Source organism: Megalopta genalis, chromosome 1, assembly GCF_051020955.1.
Source record: "Megalopta genalis isolate 19385.01 chromosome 1, iyMegGena1_principal, whole genome shotgun sequence".
NCBI lineage: Eukaryota > Metazoa > Arthropoda > Insecta > Hymenoptera > Halictidae > Megalopta > Megalopta genalis.
Genome location: NC_135013.1, coordinates 3269691 through 3293895, shown reverse-complemented (window position 1 = coordinate 3293895; position 24205 = coordinate 3269691). Strand labels below are relative to the sequence as shown.

At 37.9% G+C, this 24205-nt stretch overlaps 1 protein-coding gene across 2 annotated transcripts in view; it reads left to right on the top strand.

Moving 5' to 3' along the window:
• Nucleotides 1-5222: 5222 nt before the first annotated feature.
• Nucleotides 5223-24205, top strand: part of LOC117223620 (dipeptidase 1) — a 296833-nt gene continuing 277850 nt past the window's right edge. Inside the window, exon 1 of one of the 2 annotated variants that reach the window (XM_033475989.2) lies at nucleotides 5223-5682. In XM_033475989.2, coding sequence (XP_033331880.1) covers nucleotides 5677-5682 — 6 coding nt within the window. In that variant the 5' untranslated portion in view covers nucleotides 5223-5676. The remainder of the gene's footprint in view (nucleotides 5683-24205) is intronic. The other variant, XM_033475988.2, reaches the window with a different exon arrangement.

The following is a 24205-nucleotide window of genomic DNA, read 5'->3' as shown; positions in this document are numbered from 1 at the left end:
CCATGAACTTTTTACTGCGCTTTACTCGTCTACACGGAGCGGAAGCTCGGATCCCGGACGATGCCCGGCGCGGCGAGATTGCGGCTGGTCAAGAACAATTGCGGCCCGGCGCTATCGGCCAAGGAGCTTTAATGGCGCGTGATGACGCCACCACGGCCAATTTGCAGACTTTAATTGACTTCGTTCCGGATACAAATCGCATCGCGGTTACCCTACGTGGAAATCCTCGAGTGTGAACAATGCGCGAGTTCTGCGACCCCCGACCGACGAATAAACGACGCTCGTTGCCTCCGTGGATCTCAGAAGGGCGACTATAGTGGCAGAGATAAACGTAAGTTTATCTTATTTTCTTTTTTTTATACAAAGACGCGTTGCAGCGTATTTAGCGATACGCGGTATTTATTTGATTAATATAATATAATTTTTAGAATAATTTAATTAATTTAATGTAATTATATACATTTGATTATAATTAATTTAATTGTTTAATTATATACGTTTGATTATAATTAATGTAATTGTTTGATTATATATATGATTATAATTAATATAATTGTTTGATTATATATATTTAATTATAGTTAATTTAATTGTTTGATTATATATATTTAATTATAATTAATTTAGTTGTTTGTTCATATATATTTAATTATAATTAATTTAATTGTTTGATTATGTATATTTAATTATAATTAATTTAATTTAATTTTTTAATAATAATATAATACTCGCAGTAATTATTTGGGTAATATAATTTTTATTTATACGGTTTTATTGTATTATAGAAGAAAGTCAAGGACCAACTAGATATTAATTCATTAATTGATTTCATTTAATTGCATTTTTTAATGATCATTTTGTAAATACAGATACAAAAAATATAAAGTGAATCGCCTGTACATATTTATTTCACGCTAAATTTTCAAATTTCTATAATATTTTTCATTTCTGTAATACTGATATATCGGCCGTGTCAAGGTCACAGTAAAAATCAAGGTCATCCATATTGCCTCCCCAAAATGCAACGTTCGCCTTCGATGCTCGTTAAATATAGTTACACCCGTACCTCGAGCGGGGCGCAAAAATTGCGCGCGAGCTCGAATATTGAATATTTCGTGTTACCATGAGCACGTGATTTGTCGATCGAGCGAGTTGAATCGTATCAATCCACGGCAGACACGCATTGAAAGCCTGCGGCGTGGACCAGCCGGGGGGACTAAGGCACGCGAATCGGCCGAAGTAGAATCAATGATTTGACCTGAATCGGGACACGCCAACAGCAACAGCCTATCATGAGTTACAGAGAGGACCTGGCGGCGGATTAATCGAAATAGGTTAATTTAGAATCCCTGAATCGTAGCGAGCCATAATGGAGAGGGCCGAATGAAATCCCGGCTAGTATCATTAGGACTGATTCATAATCAAACATTATTCATGCGAGCGTATTGGAGCGCTTCAAGAGCAACGGGCGCGAATTCAGCCGACTTTAGGCACCGGGTCTTGAATCGGGCCAACCTGTAGTCTGCTCCAGCTGACGTTTACTTAACGTCAGCTTAACGCACGCACGCGAATTCGTGTTCGACGATTTACCGGAGAGTTGACTCGACTCTCTCTCTCTCTCTCTCTCTCTCTCTCTCTCTCTCTGCAAGGTTATGGTTGGTCTCTGCTGGTCGAAATATTTTTTGGAAAGCGTGGGAAATTTTTGCAACGTTTCGGAAGCTACCGAAAACTTTCGGAAGTTTTTATGTTTCATAAATGATAAAAATCCTCGCGTCGCATAATTGATAAAAATCCTTCGCGACTACAAAAGTCACTGTACGAATTTCATTAAAAAACGTAACGTGAACAAATATCATACCTGTGCATATACATGGTGTCCCAAAAATGTCTCGCAATCCTGTAATGGCGGGTTCCTCGGATTATTTGAAGCAGCTTCTTCCTTTACAAAAATGTTCTCCGAGGCACCGTTAACGAGTTATTAACGAAAAACAGTGACCAATAAGAATCGAGTACGGCTGACGCGACGCGGCCCAGACAATCAGCGCGCAAAGCCCAGTTCCGCTCATTGGCTGAGTCGCCTCGCGCCAGCCGAGCTCGCCTCTCATTGGTCGCTGTTTTGCTTTAATAACTCGTTAACGGTGCCTCGGAGAAAATTTTTGTAAAGGAAAAAGTTGCTTCAAATGACCCGAGGAACCCACCACTTTCGGATTGCGAGACATTTTTGGGACACGTGGTATATTACTTACGACAAATATTACAATAACACTTGTAAAAAATCAGAACAACTGCCTTATTGTTACTTTTATAAACTAATATAAAACAGCTGTTCTTTATGCTTCGTATAAATCTAGTGTTAACTATATAAAAAATAATGAGATTAATTTTTAGAGCATTCCACACTGTAGAATGTTAGATTTTATTACTCTTATGAAATCTCACCTATTCGTAGACTCGGCCGCGGGAACGTTGGCGGCCCGTAAGCCGGGCTCGACAGTAGTTTAGGCGAAAGAATTCGCTATTCATGATTCCGGGGAATTCGAAATATCGAGGAAACGGACCAAGCACGGCTGCGATCGATAACCGCGTAACCGAACGGAATGAGCTCGCAACAAGCGGCACTCGGTTTTTCGAATTTCCTTTTTACGTTCCCTCGTTCCGTCCCGAATCCGTGCGCGTGCTTCCGGGCCCCTCTTGCCGCCCGGCGAAAAGACCGCGAGTGCGAGCACGCGCGCGCGCGCTCGGGCAGACGCCGCGTTTAATTACGGGGCCAATAACTCGAACGTTACGATTCCGCCGATAGGATTTTTGTTAAATCGCTCGTGCGCCGCTTTTCTTTACCGCGGACGTGTTGCGCGTAGGTCGCGTCGATCGGCAAAAGTTAGTTCGTTCCGCGTGCAGCCCCTCTCTTTCCCCTCGCCCGGCGGGGGGGAATCCGGTGCCGCTCGAATTAAATAGCTTCCGCCGGTGCTTCGGCTGCTCTCAGTTTCAATTTACAAACGGAATTCATCCCGGCGCACGGTGTGGGCCGGACCGAGAAATTCGGTGACATTTTGTCAAAAAATCATCTCTCCACCGTCGATATCTGTCGAACTTTTATTACCTTCTGCCTGTCTAGCAACTTCGAAAATAAAGGAACTAATAAAATACGGTAGAAATTTTCGAAAAATGTGATCATTCGTAGCTGGAAATTTCAGGGGCGGTATTTCTATGTGTAAAAAGTAATATTATACTAATATATTATACTATACTAATAGTACTACTATATACTAATAAACTATAGTAATAGTAATATTATACTAATATATTATACTATACTAATAGTACTACTATATACTAATAAACTATAGTAATAGTACTACTATATACTAATAAACTATAGTAATAGTAATATTATACTAATATATTATACTATACTAATAGTACTACTATATACTAATAAACTATAGTAATAGTACTACTATATACTAATAAACTATAGTAATAGTACTACTATATACTAATATACTATACTAATACTACTACTATATACTAATATACTATACTAATATACTATACTAATCCTACTACTATATACTAATATACTATACTAATGCTACTACTATATACTAATATACTATATACTATACAGGGTATCCCAAAAATGTCTCGCAATCCGAAAGTGGCGGGTTCCTCAGGTCATTTGAAGCAACTTTTTCCTTTACAAAAATTTTCCCCGAAGCACCATTAACGAGTTATTAACGAAAAACAGTGACCAATAAGAGGCGAGCTCGGCTGGCGCGAGGCAACCGAGCCAATGAGCGGAACTGGGCTTCGCGCGCCGGTTGGCTGGGCCGCCTCGCGTCAGCCGTACTCGATTCTTATTGGTCACTGTTTTTCGTTAATAACTCGTTAACGGTGTCTCGGAGAAAATGTTTGTAAAGGAAGAAGCTGCTTCAAATGGTCTGAGGAACCCGCCATTTCCGGATTTCGAGACATTTTTGGGACACCCTGTATACTAATACTAATACTAAAACTATACTACTTAAATTATTTTAACGATACTATTCAATGCGTATATCTGGTTTTCTTTTTAACGCGAGGAGCAATGTTTTTTGATAAGAAATCGCATCTTTCGTTGAACAAACAATGAGAATAATTCGTTGGAAAATTATGCTGAATGCGGTAAGAAAAATTTTGTTAAATTGTTTACTTTTTACCACCACAAAATTCCACTTTGCGACGCGGTGGATTATTTTCAGTATACTTTTCTGCAAATAGCGACACAAAGATCATTTCCCCCTTCATCCCCCTTGTCGAGTTGTCGGTACTTAAAGTTGTTGGTGTTATGGTATCTATAAATTTTGGTATTATTGCACCGTTAAAACTTTATAATTATTATCAATTATTATAAGAAGTATCTTTTGACACACCGGCGATGCGTTTTCAATTTTACAAGTTACAACAAATTGAAGATCGCAAAAATCACAGTTCTATCGCGACTTTGACCAAACATATTATTATATTTATATTATTTTTATTATTATATTTTTATTTATTTACATTTATATTATTATATTTATATATATTACTTATATATACTAATAATTAATTATAATTAATTTTATTAATTTCTTACAGTTCTGTTTGGTCAAAGTCGCGATAGAACTGCGATTTTTGCGATCTTCAATTTGTTGTAACTTGTAATATATATATTAGCATATATTATTATTAATATATATATTACTTGAAATTAATTACAATTAATTAGAAAAAAGTTTCCGCACGCTTACAAATTACCTAGATCTTCAAAAATCATTTCTCAAATGTTCAGGCTCAGATGAAAACGTTCAAAAACGCGGCATCTCAATTACTTCTTTTCGCTCCAAGCAACAGCAAAATTAAAAAAAAAAGAAAACTCTTTTCAGTCACCGTCTAACAGATGAATCCCTCTAAAAACAATTCATTCGGCTTCAATTTCGAAAAAGTGATCGCGTTTTAAAAGCCGTCTACACCGATCACTTTTTTTCGGCCAGTGTACGTAGCCCCACGCAGCATTTTTCTCTGTGACACGGCGAAGAAATTCAGGGGCAACCGGGTAGGAGGGTTCCGGCGCGCGCGGCGAGAGGGGAGGGGGTGGTGTTTTGGAGGCCGAGCAGGGAGCTTGCGCCTAGCCAGGCAGGCAGGCAGGCAGGCAGGCCGACTGGCTCCGAGCTTGGCGAGCTTGGGAGCTTTCTAGCAGCAGCAGCAGCAGCCAGTCGCCGGCTGCCGGGCCACGACCTCGCATCTCGCCCGGTCTCGTTCCGCTCCGCTCGGCGTTTTCGCGGTCACGCTTCCCTTCGGGCCGAGACGAGTCCGCGCGAGCGTCTCCGCCGCCGAATCGGCGACGTCTCTACGTTCCAGTTTTCCACCGGCGGATCGCGCGAACGGTCCTATCCGTAGTGACGAACCTATTCCGCGTCGTCGATTTTATTTTTTCCTGTCCCGTCGGGGATCTGTGCGCCGCCGTTTGAAAGTGAAAACTCAGGGAACGGTGTGCCAGCAGCAACAGCAGCAGCAGTGTCGAAACGTTTCTCCCGCTTTCCGCGAAGGGAACGAACGAGGCCAGGGATGGCGGATGGGTGATAGATAGCTGCTCCGTGAACCACCGCGGGCTGAAGGCGTTTTTCGGCAACGGGCGAACCATGTGAGGCTTCGACCATGAGGGTGAGTGTTGACCTCGCTAGCCTTTCACCCGAGCACCCCGCCGAACTGCACACGTTCACGTTCTCCGTGCGACGAAATTGTGCCTGGCGAAATTGTGCACGGCCCGCGGAGAGTTAGGCGAGCTTCCGGCCGAGCCCGATTTGAATATTTTCGGTCTACGTCTTCGTTTTCTTTTTTGTTTTTGCGCCGCTGATAAGCTGATACGCGCGAGCCGACGATCTTCCTTTCTGCCGGCGTGCACCTGGATCGCTGCTCTAGCTACGCGGCTAATTTTGTAACGTAACAACGTAATAACGTAATAATGATAAATATTTTTGTGCAGGCAGGTTCGATTTCACAATTGAATGCTTTCATAATTTTCACGTTGTTTTCGATTTTGTTCGAAGCAGAATTGTAACTCGCGACTGTCCACTATGAAAATGACAAGAGAATGAAGATGCGGTTGGATTTTGTTGATACGTACTTTTTGTGGCATTTTAGAAATCCGAACGCGCCGTGAACGCGTTAACGATCCGCCGTTCGGTGATAAGTGAGCCTTCGAATGAAAGTATCAACCCTTTGCGCTCGAAGCGATTTCTGAATTGAAAATATAAAATCGCTTTTCTAACTTACAGTATTTCGATTTTATATGAGAAAATGAATTTTATGCGTATATGAAAAACGACTGTTGGGACTCGCGCAACAATTACACATCAATTATAACAATCTTTCAGATGCAAACTTTGTTAATGTCAAAATTATTCTAAAAGGTGATATAACAAATATTAGCGGTGCCTCGGAGTCGCCACTCGAGTGCAAAGGGTTAATCCTCGAACAGCCGGACCATTTTGACGAGAATGTAACTTACTGTTGCTTAGGATCGTTTGTAAATTTATTTAGAGATTTTTATCAAGGTATTTTTTAGGGTACTTCTTCGAGACGCGTTAGATTTTATAGAAGGTTTGAAGAAATTGTTGAGAATTTTTATTAATTGTCGAAAAATAGATAGTGAGATGATGATACTTATATTCTGGGTCCATATGGACCCGAACTACCACGTCCAAGTGTTAAATAACCGAGGAAATAATTAGTTTGGTTAAGTTGGATTTTATGCAAGATTGTATCGATGCTATATTGGGATTATTATGATTCATTTTTAAGAACTTCTTCAGACGTTGTAAAAATATATAATTTTTTTTGAAGGTACAGTCATCGAATTGTTTTATCATTAAATTGTTCTATGATCCAAACTGTTATATTATCAAATTGTTTTATCATTAAACTATTCTATCATCCAAACCGTTCTATTATCAAATTGTTTTATTACCAAACTGTTTTATCCTTAAATTGTTCTATTATCCACACTGTTCTATTATCAGATTGTTTTATCATTAAACTGTTCTGTCATCCAAACTGTTCTATTATCAAATTGTTTTATCATCCAAACTGTTCTATTATCAAATAGTTTTATTACCAAACTGTTTTATCCTTAAATTGTTCTATCATCCACACTGTTCTATTATCAGATTGTTTTAGCATTAGACTGTTCTGTCATCCAAACTGTTCTATTATCAAATTGTTTTATCATCCAAACTGTTCTATTATCAAATAGTTTTATTACCAAACTGTTTTATCCTTAAATTGTTCTATCATCCACACTGTTCTATTATCAGATTGTTTTATCATTAAACTGTTCTGTCATCCAAACTGTTCTATTATCAAATTGTTTTATCATCCAAACTGTTCTATTATCAAATAGTTTTATTACCAAACTGTTTTATCCTTAAATTGTTCTATCATCCACACTGTTCTATTATCAGATTGTTTTATCATTAAACTGTTCTGTCATCCAAACTGTTCTATTATCAAATTGTTTTATCATCCAAACTGTTCTATTATCAAATAGTTTTATTACCAAACTGTTTTATCCTTAAATTGTTCTATCATCCACACTGTTCTATTATCAGATTGGTTTAGCATTAGACTGTTCTGTCATCCAAACTGTTCTATTATCAAATATTGTTTTATTACCAAACTATTTTATCCATAAATTGTTCTATTATCCACACTGTTCTATTATCAGATCGTTTTAATATTAAACTATTCTATCATCCAAACTGTTCTATTATCAAATTGTTTTATCATCCAAACTCTTCTATTACCAAATTGTTTTATTACCAAACTGTTTCATCCATAAATTGTTCTATCATCCACACTGTTCTGATTAAACTGTTCTGTCATCCAAACTGTTCTATTATCAAATTGTTTTATCATTCAAACTGTTCTATTATCGAATTGTTTTATCATCAAACTGTTTTATCCTTAAATTGTTCTATCATCCACACTGTTCTATTATCAGATTGTTTTATGATTAAACTGTTCTGTCATCCAAACTGTTCTATTATCAAATTGTTTTATCATCCAAACCGTTCTATTATCGAATTGTTTTATCATCAAACTGTTCCATCATTCAAACTGTTCTATTATCAAATTGTTTTATCATCCAAACTGTTCTATTATCAAACTGTTCCATCATCCAAACAGTTCCATTATCAAGTTGTTTTATCATCAAACTGTTCTATCATCCAAACTGTTTTATCCTTAAATTGTTCTATCATCAAAGTGTTCTCCCCTCAAAAACGTTTCTATCATTCAATCACACGTTCATGTTCTTCTGACCACTATGAACCCATTCTGTTTTTGCACAATATTTCGCACACGATGGACCCAATTCGAATGAAACCATTTTTTTCCAACGCTTCAAAAATCGATGCACGGTTTCGCAATGCTGTTTCGTTTTGCCATGCTGTCCGTCGGTCTGGCCCGTGTGCATCGACGCTGTAAACCCATAGTTCTCGTCGCCGGGGGACGCGCAAATGAAGGCCGCCAGGGCTCAGGATGCCGGGCAAGGATCGGCGGAAACGTCGCCGCGAATTTTCTGTGTTGCCCCGGCGCTTGCAAGCCCCGTCCGCCGTTTAAGCCCGCGCGCGCGTTGCGTGCTCTGATTTATCGCGCGCTGAACGAGTCACGCAGCTCCGGGGTGTAATTATTTTCACGTGACTCCTGTCGGGATTAAACTCTCCCCCGGAAGGGGTGTGTTTTTGTGCCGCCTCGCGGCGCGGCTCGGCTCGGCTCGGCGCGCGTTTTACCTCCCCCCCTCCCCCTGCCCCGATCATCGGTCGCTCTTTCCCGACGCTTTAATCGTCGAGCTGCAGGAGATCCCTTCGATCGGTTCCATGGATTCTCGCGATTTTTAACACCGGCTTCTCGCCGGATCCGCTCGGATCATGGCTCGCGATGCTACCATGGTCGCAGCCGTCGTGATCGCGCGGATCTTCGCGCGTTTATGACACGAATTAGTGAACGAATGACGAACAGGTGATCGTAATACTATTCGAGAATTGTTTGAACTGCTGTTGTATTGTATCTAAGTTAATTGAAATCATCAAGATATGAAATTAATGTGAACATAGCTCCTGCGTCTTGAAATTCCTGATCGCAATTTTTATTTTGTATAAAAAGACCGTGGTGCGACGGTTTGAAATTGTATAAATATTATAAAATAAAGAAATACAATAGAATTGTATAAATATAAATTCCCCGTAAATGTTACGATGAAATTGTTTAATTAATGGAACCAGAATTGGACGGGTTAAATTCACGGTAGTAATGGTTGTTTTAAACCTTTTACAATTTTGTAATGATGCGCTTATGGGCAATTTGTTTAACGTGGTAAGCATTGCAATATCAAACCCGAAAATTCTGTTAACGTCTATGTCATTTAATTAAACTATCATATGCTTATCCTGCGATTCTAATATTTTCTTCGAAATGAATATAAAAAGGCCATGATTTTACAGAGTGTCCCATAATTATGTTAACAGCCGAAAAGAGATGATTCCTGAGGTCATTTGAAGCAACTTTTTCCTTAGCGAAAATGCGATCCGCGGCTTCGTTTACGAGTTATTAACGAAAAACGCTGACCAATGAGAGGCGAAATTAGTTGGCGCGAGGCGGCCGAGCCAATCAACGAAACTGCGCTTCGACCGCTTACTGGCAGCCGTGCTCGCCTCTTATTGGTCAGTGTTTACAAAGCCGCACAAATGAAGCCGCGGATTGCAATCTCTCTGAGACAAAAATTTCAGTGACCCCAGGAATCACCTCTTTTCGGCTGTTAATATAATTATGGGACACCCTGTAGACTGCGGATTTTACGCACTTATGGCAGGAACGAGTGGATGTAATTTAAAACAGCGAAAGGATTGCCAAAAGCTAACAATATTAATGTATCGATTCCAACTAATTAAAATAATCTAAAACACCTGCAAAATTTCCATTTGGCAATTGATGGAAACCATTTTCATTTTGCACGAAGATCCGCGATCTAAATAGACTTGTTCTCGCGAGTTAACCTCTACGGATTTTACGCACTTATGGCAGGAACGAGTGGGTGTAATTTAAAACAGTGAAAGGATTGCTAAAAGCTAAGAATATTGACGTATCGATTCCAACTAATTAAAACGATTTAAAACACTTACAAAATTTCCATTTGACTCCTGCGTCCTGCATTCGATGGAAGCCATCTTTGTTTTGCACGAAGGTCCACGATCTAACATCAGACTTCTTCTCGCGAGCTAATTCAACTATACTTATTCTTGCGAGCGCTTGCTAGCTCACTTAACCTAGCGAGTGGTCGCAAGTAACGTTTCACGACACGGCGCAAGTAGGACGTAATAAAAAAATTGATCATTCGGTATTCAACATGAAACACAAGCACTTTGAATACGCAGCGAGGCGCACTCGCAGCCTCGCTTTTCGCCCGCACGTCGCCGGGATATTTGTGTAGATGTCGCTGTTAGCATTTCCTATGTAACGCATAGAGCCTTCGCCGTATCGCAGATCGGATGCTGTTTCGTCGGCGAGCTGTGCGCGACGCGACTGTTTACGAATGCTTATAAAAAGATTTCGCGTGTATCCTGTCAGATCAGCCGGGAACCTGTGCGGAGGGTTAAGCCGAGTTTAAGGGAGTTTAGACCCGGCGTTCCTGCCGTTGAACGGTGTTGATTCGGAATAAGGAAAAGTGAGAAGCAGACGGTGCGCGCTCGCGTATCGAATATTCTAACCTAAAACGGCGAACCTATCGCGCTGATCGGTCGACCGGTTTCACATTTTATTTTACTCGAAGATTGTTAAACCTGCGAGGACTACCTTGCAACATACGATCGGATAAACTCGAATGAATTGATCGTAACTAAAATGGTGGTAGCTCTAATATTATATATATAATATTATACTAATATAATAATATACTATAATATTATACTAAATACTATAATAATAGTATAGTATAATAGTATAATAGTATAACATTAAATATATAATATTATAATCTCTCTCTCTCTCTCTCTCTAATATAATAATATACTATAATATTATATATAATATTATACTAAATACTATAATAATAGTATAGTATAATAGTATAATGATATACTAAATACGATAATAAAATAGTATAGTGTAATAGTATAATATTATACTAAATACGACAATAATAGTATAATAGTAATAATAGTATAATATTATACTAAATGCGTTAATAATATTATAATAGTAATAATAGTATAATAATTTGGTAATAACAATTTCGTATGAAATAATAAAATATATCCGAATCGCGTTTTCTTTTCCAAACGTCTCAGTATTGAATTAGTGCAGTGATTACGATTCTTTACTCGAAGATCGTTGAACCTGCGATTACAAGACTTACAAGACTACACCTTGTAACAAACGATCGGATAAACTCGAACGAATTGATCGTAACTAAAATGGCGGAAGGTCTTGATAAATTTAGTCCCGTTATTTTTAGAAAGCGACACGCGTTAATCGCTTTTACAGCTCGGCGGGTTTAGCGTTAATTAATGCGCGCGTTTTTGTTTCTATTACGAGCACGCCGTGCCCGGTTCGCTCCTTCTTTTGTTCGCCGACTTTGCAGTATAAATGATGCCATAAGTGCGCGCGCGTGTTTTTTTTTAAAACCTAATTGTAATCACGCGATTAATATGGAAATGCGAGTTATTTAATTATGGCTGGGCTGCTGGGTGGTTATGCAAATTCTCATTTTCCTGTATTATTTCACGTTTTTAGACAAATTAGAATCGAGGGTACGTTTGCTCCGTTAACTAAACTCGTCGAGTTAGTGTGTTAATTAATTTCGTTCGTATTGTTGCACGGTGTTCACATCTAATCTTTTTAAAGTAAAGATCGCACTTGATTAGCTTGTTAACACCGTGCAACAATACCAAGAAAATTAATTAACACACTAACTCAACGAGTTAATATTATACTATTATAGTATTTATAGTTATAATATTATACTATTATACTATTATGATATTTAGTATAACATTATATATATATAATAAAAAATTAAATGTGAACTTAACTTCAAAAATTTTTAAATATATATAATATTATACTAATATAATAATATACTATAATATTATATATAGTATATTATTATATTAGTATAATATTATATATTTAAAAATCTTTGAAGTTAAGTTCACAATTAATTTTTTTAAGTAAAGTTCGCACTTGATTGGCTTGTTAACTTAACTTCAAAGATTAAGCGTGAATAATAATTATTCGTTAGCGTCTGTTATGCTCGTCTGTTTATGTTTACGTGCGAGTCCTAGGTGTCACGTGTCGCCGAATCATTTCAAATATTATGGCAATCGATCCGTGGCAATTTTTCCTTCAATGTCACCCGAAGGTCATCCTGTAGCAGGTCGTTGGATTCGTCTCGATGTCGCCTACAATACTGCAAAGTTAAAACAACCTTTCATTACAAAATTTCAATTTAAAATTTAAAAATATTTCGGTGTGTGTAATATTTCCTTCAATTTAAAAAATATAACGGTGACCTTGTTTTCTAATCGAAGATCAAACAATTGCAATTTCTTGTCAAGATTAAATATTAATTAACTTCGATACGCGAAACATTTTTTTGTCAATCCATCGGAGGGGGCTGAAAAATCTTGCGGGGACTAATTTGTCACTCGCGCCCCTTATACGTAACAATACCAGCCAACTAATTATCGGCTTTGCCTCGAATCAACATTTCATTTTGCTAACGATCTTACGGGAATTCGCGACCGATCTATCAGCAGGTTAACGAGCGGAATACAATCCGGGCAGTGCGTCAGTGACCGGTGACCGACACAGAAGTTTCCGTTTACATCGCGTTGGCCACCAGAGACCAACGTGTTATACCACCGGACTATTTATGTTTACGTGTTTACCACGGAGCAATATTCGAAGCGTAGCTCCAAAAATTATTCCAATGTACGGCCGGAGTGCGACAAGCAACCGCAACTCGAAATGTAAACGTAAATTCAAATTTTCGTTACAATTTTATAGGATAAGAATGTGAATATTTTTTTGCGATTCTCAAATCTTCCGACGCAATTTCACACTGTGCACCCTCTAACTGAATTATCAGTCCGCATCATTTTCTGTAATCTAAAGGGTTTTATAGATAACAAATTATTATTACAAATAATATTATTAATATTATTATTGTATTGTTATTAACATAATATATTATTATACATATTGTACATATTGTTATTATATTATTATTAATATAATACATTATTATATATACTGTTATTATATTATTATTAATACAATACATTATTATACATGTTGTTATTATATTATTATTAATATAATACATAATTGTACATATTGTTATTATATTATTATTAATATAATACATTATTGTACATAGTGTTATTATATTATTGTTAATATAATACATTATTGTACATATTGTTATTATATTATTATTAATATAATACATTATTGTACATAGTGTTATTATATTATTGTTAATATAATACATTATTGTACATATTGTTATTATATTATTATTTATATAATACATAATTGTACATATTGTCATTATATTATTATTAATACAATACAGTATTATACATATTGTTATTATATATATTGTTAATAATCATATAATAACAATATGTATAATAATGTATTATATTAATAATAATATAATAATATAATACATTATTATACATATAGTTATTATATGTATTGTTAATATTATTATTGTTAAAAATTATGCAATATTATATAATCGCAATATTATCATTACAAATAATAATAACAATCTTTGCGATCTTGCAATCTGCGCGATCAAAACGTTTTCGAATTATAAATGCACGCGCATACAAGCGCGATATCCCGGGGGGTCAATTCCGCTCGAACGCGCGATTCACCGTGAACAATTCGCCGAGACATCGAACAACCGAACATTTAAATCGCAAAGCAACACGCCCGCCGGTTCTGCACATAGCCTCAAGACGGATTAAACGGCCGTATACCCGCGTAGCGTGTAAGGGTCGCGCGCTTGTGCACGCGTTCGTGCGCCGCGCAAATAAAGTCGTCCGAACGCGACTAAATCCGTAATGAGGTATCAGTGTAATTGGTATTTTCCCGCGGAGAATACATGCGAGCACAATTGGACGGTATCGAAGACGGCTCCGAACCGTGTCGTTCTCCGCCTTGGCTGCGATTTCCGTGGGATTTGCGGTTATTGTCTCCGTTCTCGTGGCATCGCCGACGTCGACGTCGACCTCGGCGTAGCACAGAGGTGCGGATCGTGAAATTCAGAGACATTTTGCCGAAAGACGAAATCTATGGTATCGATATCTAATCGATGGGATTTGTTTATTAACATTGGAACTATCGAGCTCTCTCTCTTTATTATTTATATTTATTATTTATATTTATTATTTATATTTATTATGATTAATATATATTTATTATTATATTTATTATTTATATTTATTATGATTAATATGTATTTATTATTATATTTATTATTGTATTTATTATTTATATTTATTATGATTAATATATATTTATTATAATATTTATTATTTATATTTATTTACTTATTTATTTATTGAATATGTAAAATAAAAAAAAGAGAAAAAAACATGCAGAAGTTTAGAATAACTTGTACACAGTTAAAATAAATAAAGAAATATATAACAATATTACATAATATCATATAATAAATATAATAACAAATATAATAATATTATATGATATTATACAACATTATATATACAAAATTATATATACAAACAATATATAATATTGTTTTATAACGTTATACGACAAGATTGTATTTATTTAAACTTCACACTATTTTTTATTGGAATGTACGCTCGAATCGAAATGATTGTTATGTAATCAAAACGATGTTTACATTGTCGAATCTGTTTACATTTTTTAAAAAGTGTTAAAAGCGTAATCGTTGTACGAGTCGCAAAGCTCAATTTCGTACGCACAAATAACTCATATACAGAGTGTCCCAAAAATATGGCATTTCCAAGAAATAAGGAATTCCCGAGATGATTTGAAACAACTTTTTTCTTTACGAAAAGTTTCTCCGACACATCGTTCACGAGTTATTAACGAAAAACACTGACCAATGAGGGGCGAGCTCGCTCGACGCGCTAGGCGACCGAGCCAATCAGCGGAACCGTGCTTCGCGCGCTCGTTGGCTCGGCCGCCGCGTGCCACCTAGAGCTCGCTTCTCATTGGTCAACGTTTTTCGCAAATAACTCGTAAACGAAGCCGCGAATCGCAATTTCGCAAAGGAAGAAGTTGTTTCAAATGATCTCAGGAACCTCTCATTTCCCGGACAAACCATAATTTTAGGATACCCTGTACAAAACATATATAAAATAAAAATTACTGTATCGATCAGAAGAATCTATTTTTTGGATTTACAATTAAAATGTAACTTCTCGAGTGCAATTGGATCAATCGTTCCACTGTACGAAATTGTTAAACACTCGATGTTGTCGTGCACGCGTCACCGAAATTCTCGATCGCTTTTCAAATCGTTCGATCACTCGAATTCCACGAATTTCGTATCGTCGTGCATCGGCGTCGGCGTCGAAACGAAGCGAGTCGCGCGTCAGGCGCGAACTAATTCTTGGCGCATTGATTAATGCGATACGATCCGTTCGCGATTGTCTTGCCTGAAAAGACGCATTGTCGTTCCGCCGGCGTCTCTCGGTGCCGTCGAAATCACAGCCGGTGTCAGCTCCCTCTCTCTTCGACTTCGACGCGCGTGCGGCGCGTCGCACCGCTTTCATCGGATAATCTCGCGGCGAACTTTTTCTCCGAGTCAGAGCCGTGCAGAGATAACGAAATATCCCGAAAGACGAGCCTCGCAATAAGCCGGCGAAACTCGGATGCCGGCCGGCCGGTCGGCTTGTAGATTAAACTCGAAACTTCCGGGAGAGCGTCTCGAGTAATCCGTTTAATCGCATTATTAGTACCGAGACGAGAATAATATGAGTTGATAATGTCGTGTACGGCCGAGCGTGTGATTCAATTTCGACGCGCGCGCGCGCGCGAGCGAGTCCCGCGCCGAGTTGATTTTTACCGCCGCAAATACAAAATGACCGTCGCGATAACAGATTTCTGCTTTTTCGCTTCACGATTGCTGTGATTATAAGAATATTCGCAGTAATAATAATAATAATAATAATAATAATAATAATGATAATAATAATAGCAGTAGTAGTAGTAGTAATAATAATAATGATAATAATAATAATAATAATAATTAATAATAATGATAATAATAATAATAGTAATAATAATAATAATAATGATTCGAAATAATAGAATGAGCCGATTAAAACAAACGCGGTGCAACGCAGTTTTTTGCCAGGCTGCTTCAATATTATTAAACAATATTTACCGCAAAGCGAGCATTAATGTACGTTTCTGCGGTCCAAAGTATTCTCTTACTTTTATGTCAAAATTTGCTACAACGCAATCCAAGCATACTGCGAATTATACAAATTATTATGCGAATTATTATAATTAATGAATGCAAAAGTTAATACCGAGTCTGACTAGATATAGGAGCGCAAAGGGTTAAACATGCCCGACGCGTGTTGCTATTATAAAAATTAGCAGAACGAATTCGTTTAGGCATCTTGCTATTTTTATTGTAATTTATGTACGAATTAAAAAATTCGCTAAAAGCTTTACAAAGAAGAATGGTAAAAAATAACACCCCAATTTTGCGAGAATTCAGTCGAATCGATTCCTCGGCGACTACAATATGTTGAAAATATTTTTAAAAATATGTAAATATGAAAATTGGTACCGTACGATTTTCGCCGGCCGGCTAGTTCCACACGTAAGGACAAATTTTATTAATTTACATAATTAATTTCGTTTAATTTATTTCAAATTTATCGTTATTGAAAGTCTTGATATTCCGTTGTTATAAATAATATATAACGGCTGTCACGGTTAAACTACATATTATTTCGGGTCCGAAAAATTAGTAAATATTCTTCAGACGTTCTAAAGTAAAGGAGAACAGCGTTTTTCTTAAAAATATCACTGTTATGTAGTAAAAAAAATCCGGAAAGTTCTCGTCTTGTGACTTGTTCAATACTTCGAACGCGGCTCGAGTCCGTCCCGACCTTCTGTCAAAGCCTCGTGCTGCGGACTCTCTCGCGGACCCTCTCCCTCGCACCGTCACCTCTCATTGGCCAGTGTTTTTCGTTAATAACTCGTAAACAAAGCCCCAGATTGCATTTTCGCAAAGGAAAAAGTTACTTCAAATGACTTCAGCTACCCCTCATTTTCGGCTGTTAAAATAATTGTGGGACACCCTGTATATAATATTATACTAAATACAATAATAATAGTATAGTATAATAGTAGTATTTATAATATATAATAATAGTATTTAGTATAATATTATATATATAATATTATACTAAACTATACTGTACTATAATATTATATATATAATATTATATACTAAATACAATAAAATAATAGTATAGTATAATAGTATAATATTATATACAAATATAATATTAACTATCCGATTATTACTATATATTATTACTATTAAACTATACTACTATTATCGTATATATTAGTATAATAGCAATAATAGTATAATAATATGGTAATAACAATTTGGTACGAAATAGTAAAATATATCCGAGTCGCGTTTTCTTTTTCAAATGTCTCAGTATTGAATTAGAACAGCGATTACGTAGGGATCATCGGTGATATTTACGGTGCGGCCAGACCCCCGGCTCTGTTCACGGCCGCGCAAGAAAATTGTTTGAAATGACTTGCGCGAGACCGTGCGGCGCTCGAAACCCGAAAAATAACAGGGAAACAGTGATCGCGGAATTTCGACGGCGCGGCGCGGCGTGGGGCGGGGTACGGCACGACGGGGCGTGGTGGGGTGCGGCGGGGGCAGCGCAGCTCGGAGCGTGGGGGGTCCCTCGTGTTGCCGTTGCCGGCCGTGGCTCGTTCACGGCTGCCCGTAATTGTCGGTATGTAGCCGGTAGCAGCATTTTTTTTCCAGTTGCCTCGGTCTCTCTCGCTTCACCCCGAGCAGAACGGCCATCGACAGCGCACATCCGACGATCCCGTGATTCGAATTTTTCACGGTAGACAGCCTCAGAACCCGTGGCCAAAGTCAATTAAGCCCCTTCGAAGGCTTCGCACATATTTCTGGTACGGTATCCGGTCAGTTTTTCAATTAAGAGCTGCTCCCTTTACCTCGGCCTCTCCGGCCCGGTCGATGGTTACACGATCGTTAATCGAATTTCTCGAGGAGTTTCGTCGGTAAACTGACCTCCCGTACGAAACCGGCGCCGTTCGATTCTTAATTTCGTTCTCGCCGTGCTCACAATCGCGAGTAATTGGCCTCCGGATGTCTTCCTCGCGATTTATTCAACGACGGCGGTGCTGGTTTAAATCGCGTCGAAAGGTGAAAGAATATTGTCGTTTATTTTTTAATCAGCTAGCTGTGGCGCATCCTCGAGCGGCGACGAGTATACTCGTCGAACATAGAGTAAGCATCGCTGTTAAAATGTTGGATCGAAAAGACGGTTTTATTTTGTGTAATTAACGATTTTGTTACTATTATTTACTTATTCAATTAGCATTAACATATACTATATATATATATATATATAATAAACGAGAAACGTGGGAAAAATCAAATACTTATAAATGTTAAAAATTCGAATTGTTGCTGTTAATGGCACTTTGCACGTCGAACATTAATATCGTGATTCTGTTCCAATCTTATTTTTATAATAATGTTATTTATAACAATGTTATTTATAACATGTTATTTATAACAATCTTATTTTTATAACATGTTATTTATAACAATCTTATTTTTATAACAATGTAATCTTCGCGAAAATATTCTAAACATTTTGGAATTTGAGAATACATTTTTGTTTCCACTAAAATTACAATTTAAATAGCCAATGGTCGCTAGTTTTTAAGCGTGACGAGTATACTCGTCATGACACCAAACATTGAAATTTCTCCATGACGAGTATACTCGTCGTGACACAAAATACTGAAACTTCTCCGTGACGAGTATACTCGGCGCAACACAAAGTATTGCCACCTCTCCATGACGAGTATACTCGTCGTGGCACAAGATACTGCCACTTATCTGTGACGAGTATACTCGCCATCACACAAAATACTGCAATTTCTCCATAACGAGTATACTCGTCGTGACACAAAATACTGAAACTTCTCCGTGATGAGTATACTCGTCGTGACATAAAATACTTAAACTTCTCCATGACGAGTATACTCGACGCAACACAAAGTATTGCCACTTCTCCGTGACGAGTATACTCGTCGTGACACGAAGTACTGCCGCATCTCCGTGACGAGTATACTCGTCATCACACAAAATACTGCCGCATCTCCGTGACGAGTATACTCGTCTTAACATAAAATAGTGCCACTTCTCTGTGACGAGTATACTCGTCGTGACACAAAATTCTGCCATTTCTCTGTGAGGAGTATACTCGTCATCACACAAAATACTATCATTTCTCCGTAACGAGTATGCTCGTCATGATACCAAACACTGTCATTCCTTCATGACGAGTATACTCGTCATGACACAAAATTCTGTCGCTTCTCCACGATGAATATACTCGTCGTGACACAAAATTCTGCCGCTTCTCTATGACGAGTATACTCGTCGAGCACAGCTGACTGGTTAATATTTGGAAAAGGAAAAGGAACTTACTTTTTGGAGGAACTGCTTTTTGTTTTCAAATACATCATGGTAATTTTTCAAACACGTCACGATAATTTTTCGAGCATGTTCTCAATCAGATCTACGAAAGAATAATTTAATCCTTCGCAGCTGTATTTGCATTTTTACATTATCGCCCGTAACGTATCAGTGTTGCCGGAGTATATTTACGTTCTGAACAATGACTAATTTAAAACACTCTTTAAAACGTTAATGCGCGAATGTATGTATTACGATTCCCGTTATTATTCACGGCACCTGCAAACAAATTCGTGAACGCGCGTTACACGAACGAGTTCACGTAATAACGAGAAGTAATAATAAGGGACAATAACGAGCCCACGAACACGTGGAAATAATATGGGATACTAATAAAGCAGAACTCGGCGAATCGAGTATTAAAAAGAGTATTGAAAATACAGTCTCGCGCAGAGGCGCCGATAATCGATGCGCGTGACAGAGAAATTTTTACGTTTCAATTTTCAATCTTTACGTTTGAATTTTTATAGTTCAACGTGGACAAGTTGAATCGTAGAAAATTTCATTATCGCCGTACGTGACAATAATCGAGCCGGTATCTTCCATTGAAACGTGCGGCTGTTAATTATCGCCCGACAGAAATATAATTAATGCAGCAAGCGAAAGGATTATAAAGCTTTATGATACCGACTGTATAGTGTTCGTGTGACTCGAACGTGCTTCCATATCGGAATTTCTAGAACAATCGGTCCTTTCGCTATGGAAAATGAAACGAGAACACAAAGCCGTGAAAACAGCGCGATTTTCTTGGGGTTCCGGTCGAATCAGAAAGCCTTGCGGGATACAAACGCCAAAGGAAATCAGACGCAAAGAGATTTACGAACGTAATTTTCGTTCCATCGGAACGAACACTGCCGTGTTCTCGCGTTCGACAAACTTATCTCGCGCGTGTTTCGCGGGAAGCTTTGAGAAGAACCGAAACCGTCAAGAAACTTTGAGAAGAAGAATTTCTTGAAAATAGAAACGCGAAACGATCGCATGATCGCGCTATTAGGTTCGAGCCACCGAAATGAAGTTAAAATACGTTGGCTCTTTTAATAATTCCAAGTTGAAAATAGTGCAATTATCAGAATTGTGGAATATTGTTAAAATTCTATGGACAGTGTAATTTCTCCCTAATTCGCGCTCAGATTGCGCACAAAACTGGACAATTACGGAGGCGAAGATGCGATTATGAAAACGAGCCGTCCACTACTTTCGTCGAAGTTTCAAATTTTCGAAAAATTTGTTGATATTCGAACGGCTATAACTTTGTGCAAAATGATCGTACAACAGTGGAACTCGGCTCATTTTTAAGCCCGAAGTGTCTACTTTCGGAGATCATCCGTCGATTTTTTTAACAATTTGCGACGCAGAAATGGGAAACCTCGTTCCAGACTTTGCGCAAAATTTCTAACCTCCGAAACATCGACGATATTCAAAATACTGTAACTTCGTGAACAAAAACCGTGGAACAACGAAACTAAACTCATTTTAAAGCCTGAAATCTCTACTTCTTTACTGTGTAATTCATCTTCGTCGGAAAAATTGTTCGGAGACACGGCACGCGGGAAGCTGTAACAATTTACATCGGACGAAGTAGAAACGAGACATTTATGGAATCTTAGAATTAGAAACGGCGTACAATAAATTCTCCCTAATTGACGCTCCGATTGTACAGAAAAATAGATAATTTGGGAAGAGGAGACACGATTATTCGAGCCTTGCGGCTCGTTTTTATAGTTGTCGACAATCGGTAACTATAAAAACGAGCCGTCCACTACTTTTGTCGAGGTTCCAAATTTTCAAAGAAATTACTTATATTCGAACAGCTGTAACTTTGTGCAAAATGATCGTACAACGATGGAACTCGGCTCATTTTAAAGCCCGAAGTGTCTACTTTCGGAAGTCATCCGTCGATTTTTTTAACAATTTGCGACGCAGAAATGGGAAACCTCGTTCCAGACTATGCGCAAAATTTCTAACCTCCGAAACATCGACGATATTCAAAATACTGTAACTTCGTGAACAAAAATCGTGGAACAACAAAACTAAACTCATTTTAAAGCCTGAAATCTCTACCTTTTTACTGTATAATTCATTTTCGTTGAAAAAATTGTTCGGAAACACGGCACGCGGGAAGCTGTAACAATTTGCATCGGACGAAGTAGAAACGAGACATTTATGGAATCTTAGAAGTAGAAACGGCGTACAATAAATTCTCCCTAATTGACGCTCCGATTGTACAAAAAAATAGACAATTCAAGAAGATGCGATTATTCTCTCGAAAGAACACTTTCCGACCGACTCGACAAAACAATCGAATTCGCTGTTGTTTTCAAGGCAGTCGGCGCGGCGGACAGAATGTCAGGCATTCGCCATTACAATCGAAGACTCGGATCAACAAAGCAGATCGAGATTGGCCAGGGAAGACCGAGAACAATGCGTCCGAGGAAACGTCGATCACGTGGCAGTCGCGCAGGATCGGCCGGCATCGGAGACGTCGCGCGACTTCCGGTTCTTATTCCGTCCCCTGTCCCGCAACGAAGCCGGGTGCTGGCGATCGATCACCGCCGATAATTAACGACGCTCGTTTCTAATAATCCGTGTCCCGGTCGATCGGTATCCGTGCTTTCCGTTCGATCGGACCGATCCGACATCGGATGGAGCACGGCTCAGCATCGCGGGCGCGCGTTCGCCGGCCGTGTGTCACCGACACCCATAAATTCCACGCGAGTAGAAACGGCGTCGTTAGCAGGCTCGTCGCCGCCGTCGAAAATCCGCGCAACGAATTCTCTCGGCCGCGATGCGAACGAAAAAGGGAGGAGAGACGCGCGAAACGCCCGTCCGCGCGAATCGCGACGCAACGACGAGCGCGCGGAATGTCGCGGAACGACGAAACCGTTTTTTAAAACTTTGCGCTCGAAGGTATTTTTACTGTGAGTTTGAAATAATTTTTCTGATTTTATCATTTTATCAATTTATCATTTTACCAATTTATCATTTTATCCATTTATCACTTTATCATTTTACCAATTTATCAATTCATCAATTTATCATTTTATCCTTTTATCATTTTATCCTTTTATCATTTTATCGATTTATCATTTTATCCTTTTATCATTTTATCATTTTACCATTTTATCAATTTATTATTTTATACGGCAAAGTGCATTTTATGCATATAAAACTGAGTCCTACGACTTATTTTATTATTTTATCATTTTACCATTCTATCATTTTATCATTTTATCAATTTATCATTTTATTCCTTTATCAATTCATCAATTTATCAATTTATCATTTTACCATTTTATCAATTTATTATTTTATACGGCAAAGTACATTTTATGCATATAAAACTGAGTCCTGCGACTCATTTTATTATTTTATCATTTTACCATTTTATCATTTTATCAACTTATTATTTTATCATTTTATTCTTTTATCATTTTATCAATTTATCATTTTATCAATTTATCATTTTATCAATTTAACAATTTATCATTTTACCATTTTATTATTTTATCATTTTACCATTTTATAATATTATTTTATCATTTTACCATTTTGTCATTTTATCAATTTAACAATTTATCATTTTATTATTTTATCATTTAACTATTTTGTCATTTTATCATTTTGTTATTTTATCAATTTATCATTTTATTATTTTATCATTTTATACGATAAAGTGCATTTTATGCACATAAAATTGATTCTTAAGACTTATGCAACAGTTATGCTTTCAACAATCTTTTAAATCTAAACTTTTTTTTTTGATATAATATAAGAATGATCTTGGAACGTGATATAAGAATTTTAACGGTGATATAACAATTTTAGCGTTGATATAATAATTTTTTGCGGTGCCTCAGTGTCGCCGCTCGAAGGGCAAAGGGTTAACTCGACGAAGACACATTGGCGTAGCCGCGTCTCTCGGACGCGCCACCGCGAAACGATCGCGTCATTTTCGTTAACCAACGATCTTCATTTTTTCGCCTTTTTCTTCAATATCTACTTTGCCAAATCTTTTCTTCTTCCATTTTCTTCGATTCCTCGAACTCGGCGCTGAACGACGCGGCGCGAGAGCAAAAACCGGGGGCCGCAACGACGCGTGGAAACGGCGGCCATTTGAATTTCCACGGTGGATCCGCGGAAACGTTAATGCGCCAGTTATAAATATCGTCCCGGGGACATTTCCATTTTTATCGCGGCTGTTCGCCGGCCGATTCCCGGCTCGCCCCGACCGAGTTCGAACTTTCCGGGGTGATCAGTGCTACTTCCGAGAGACCGGGGACAACGAGGTTACGCCGACCGGAGAAACGATTGTACCGCAGTCACCGTGCA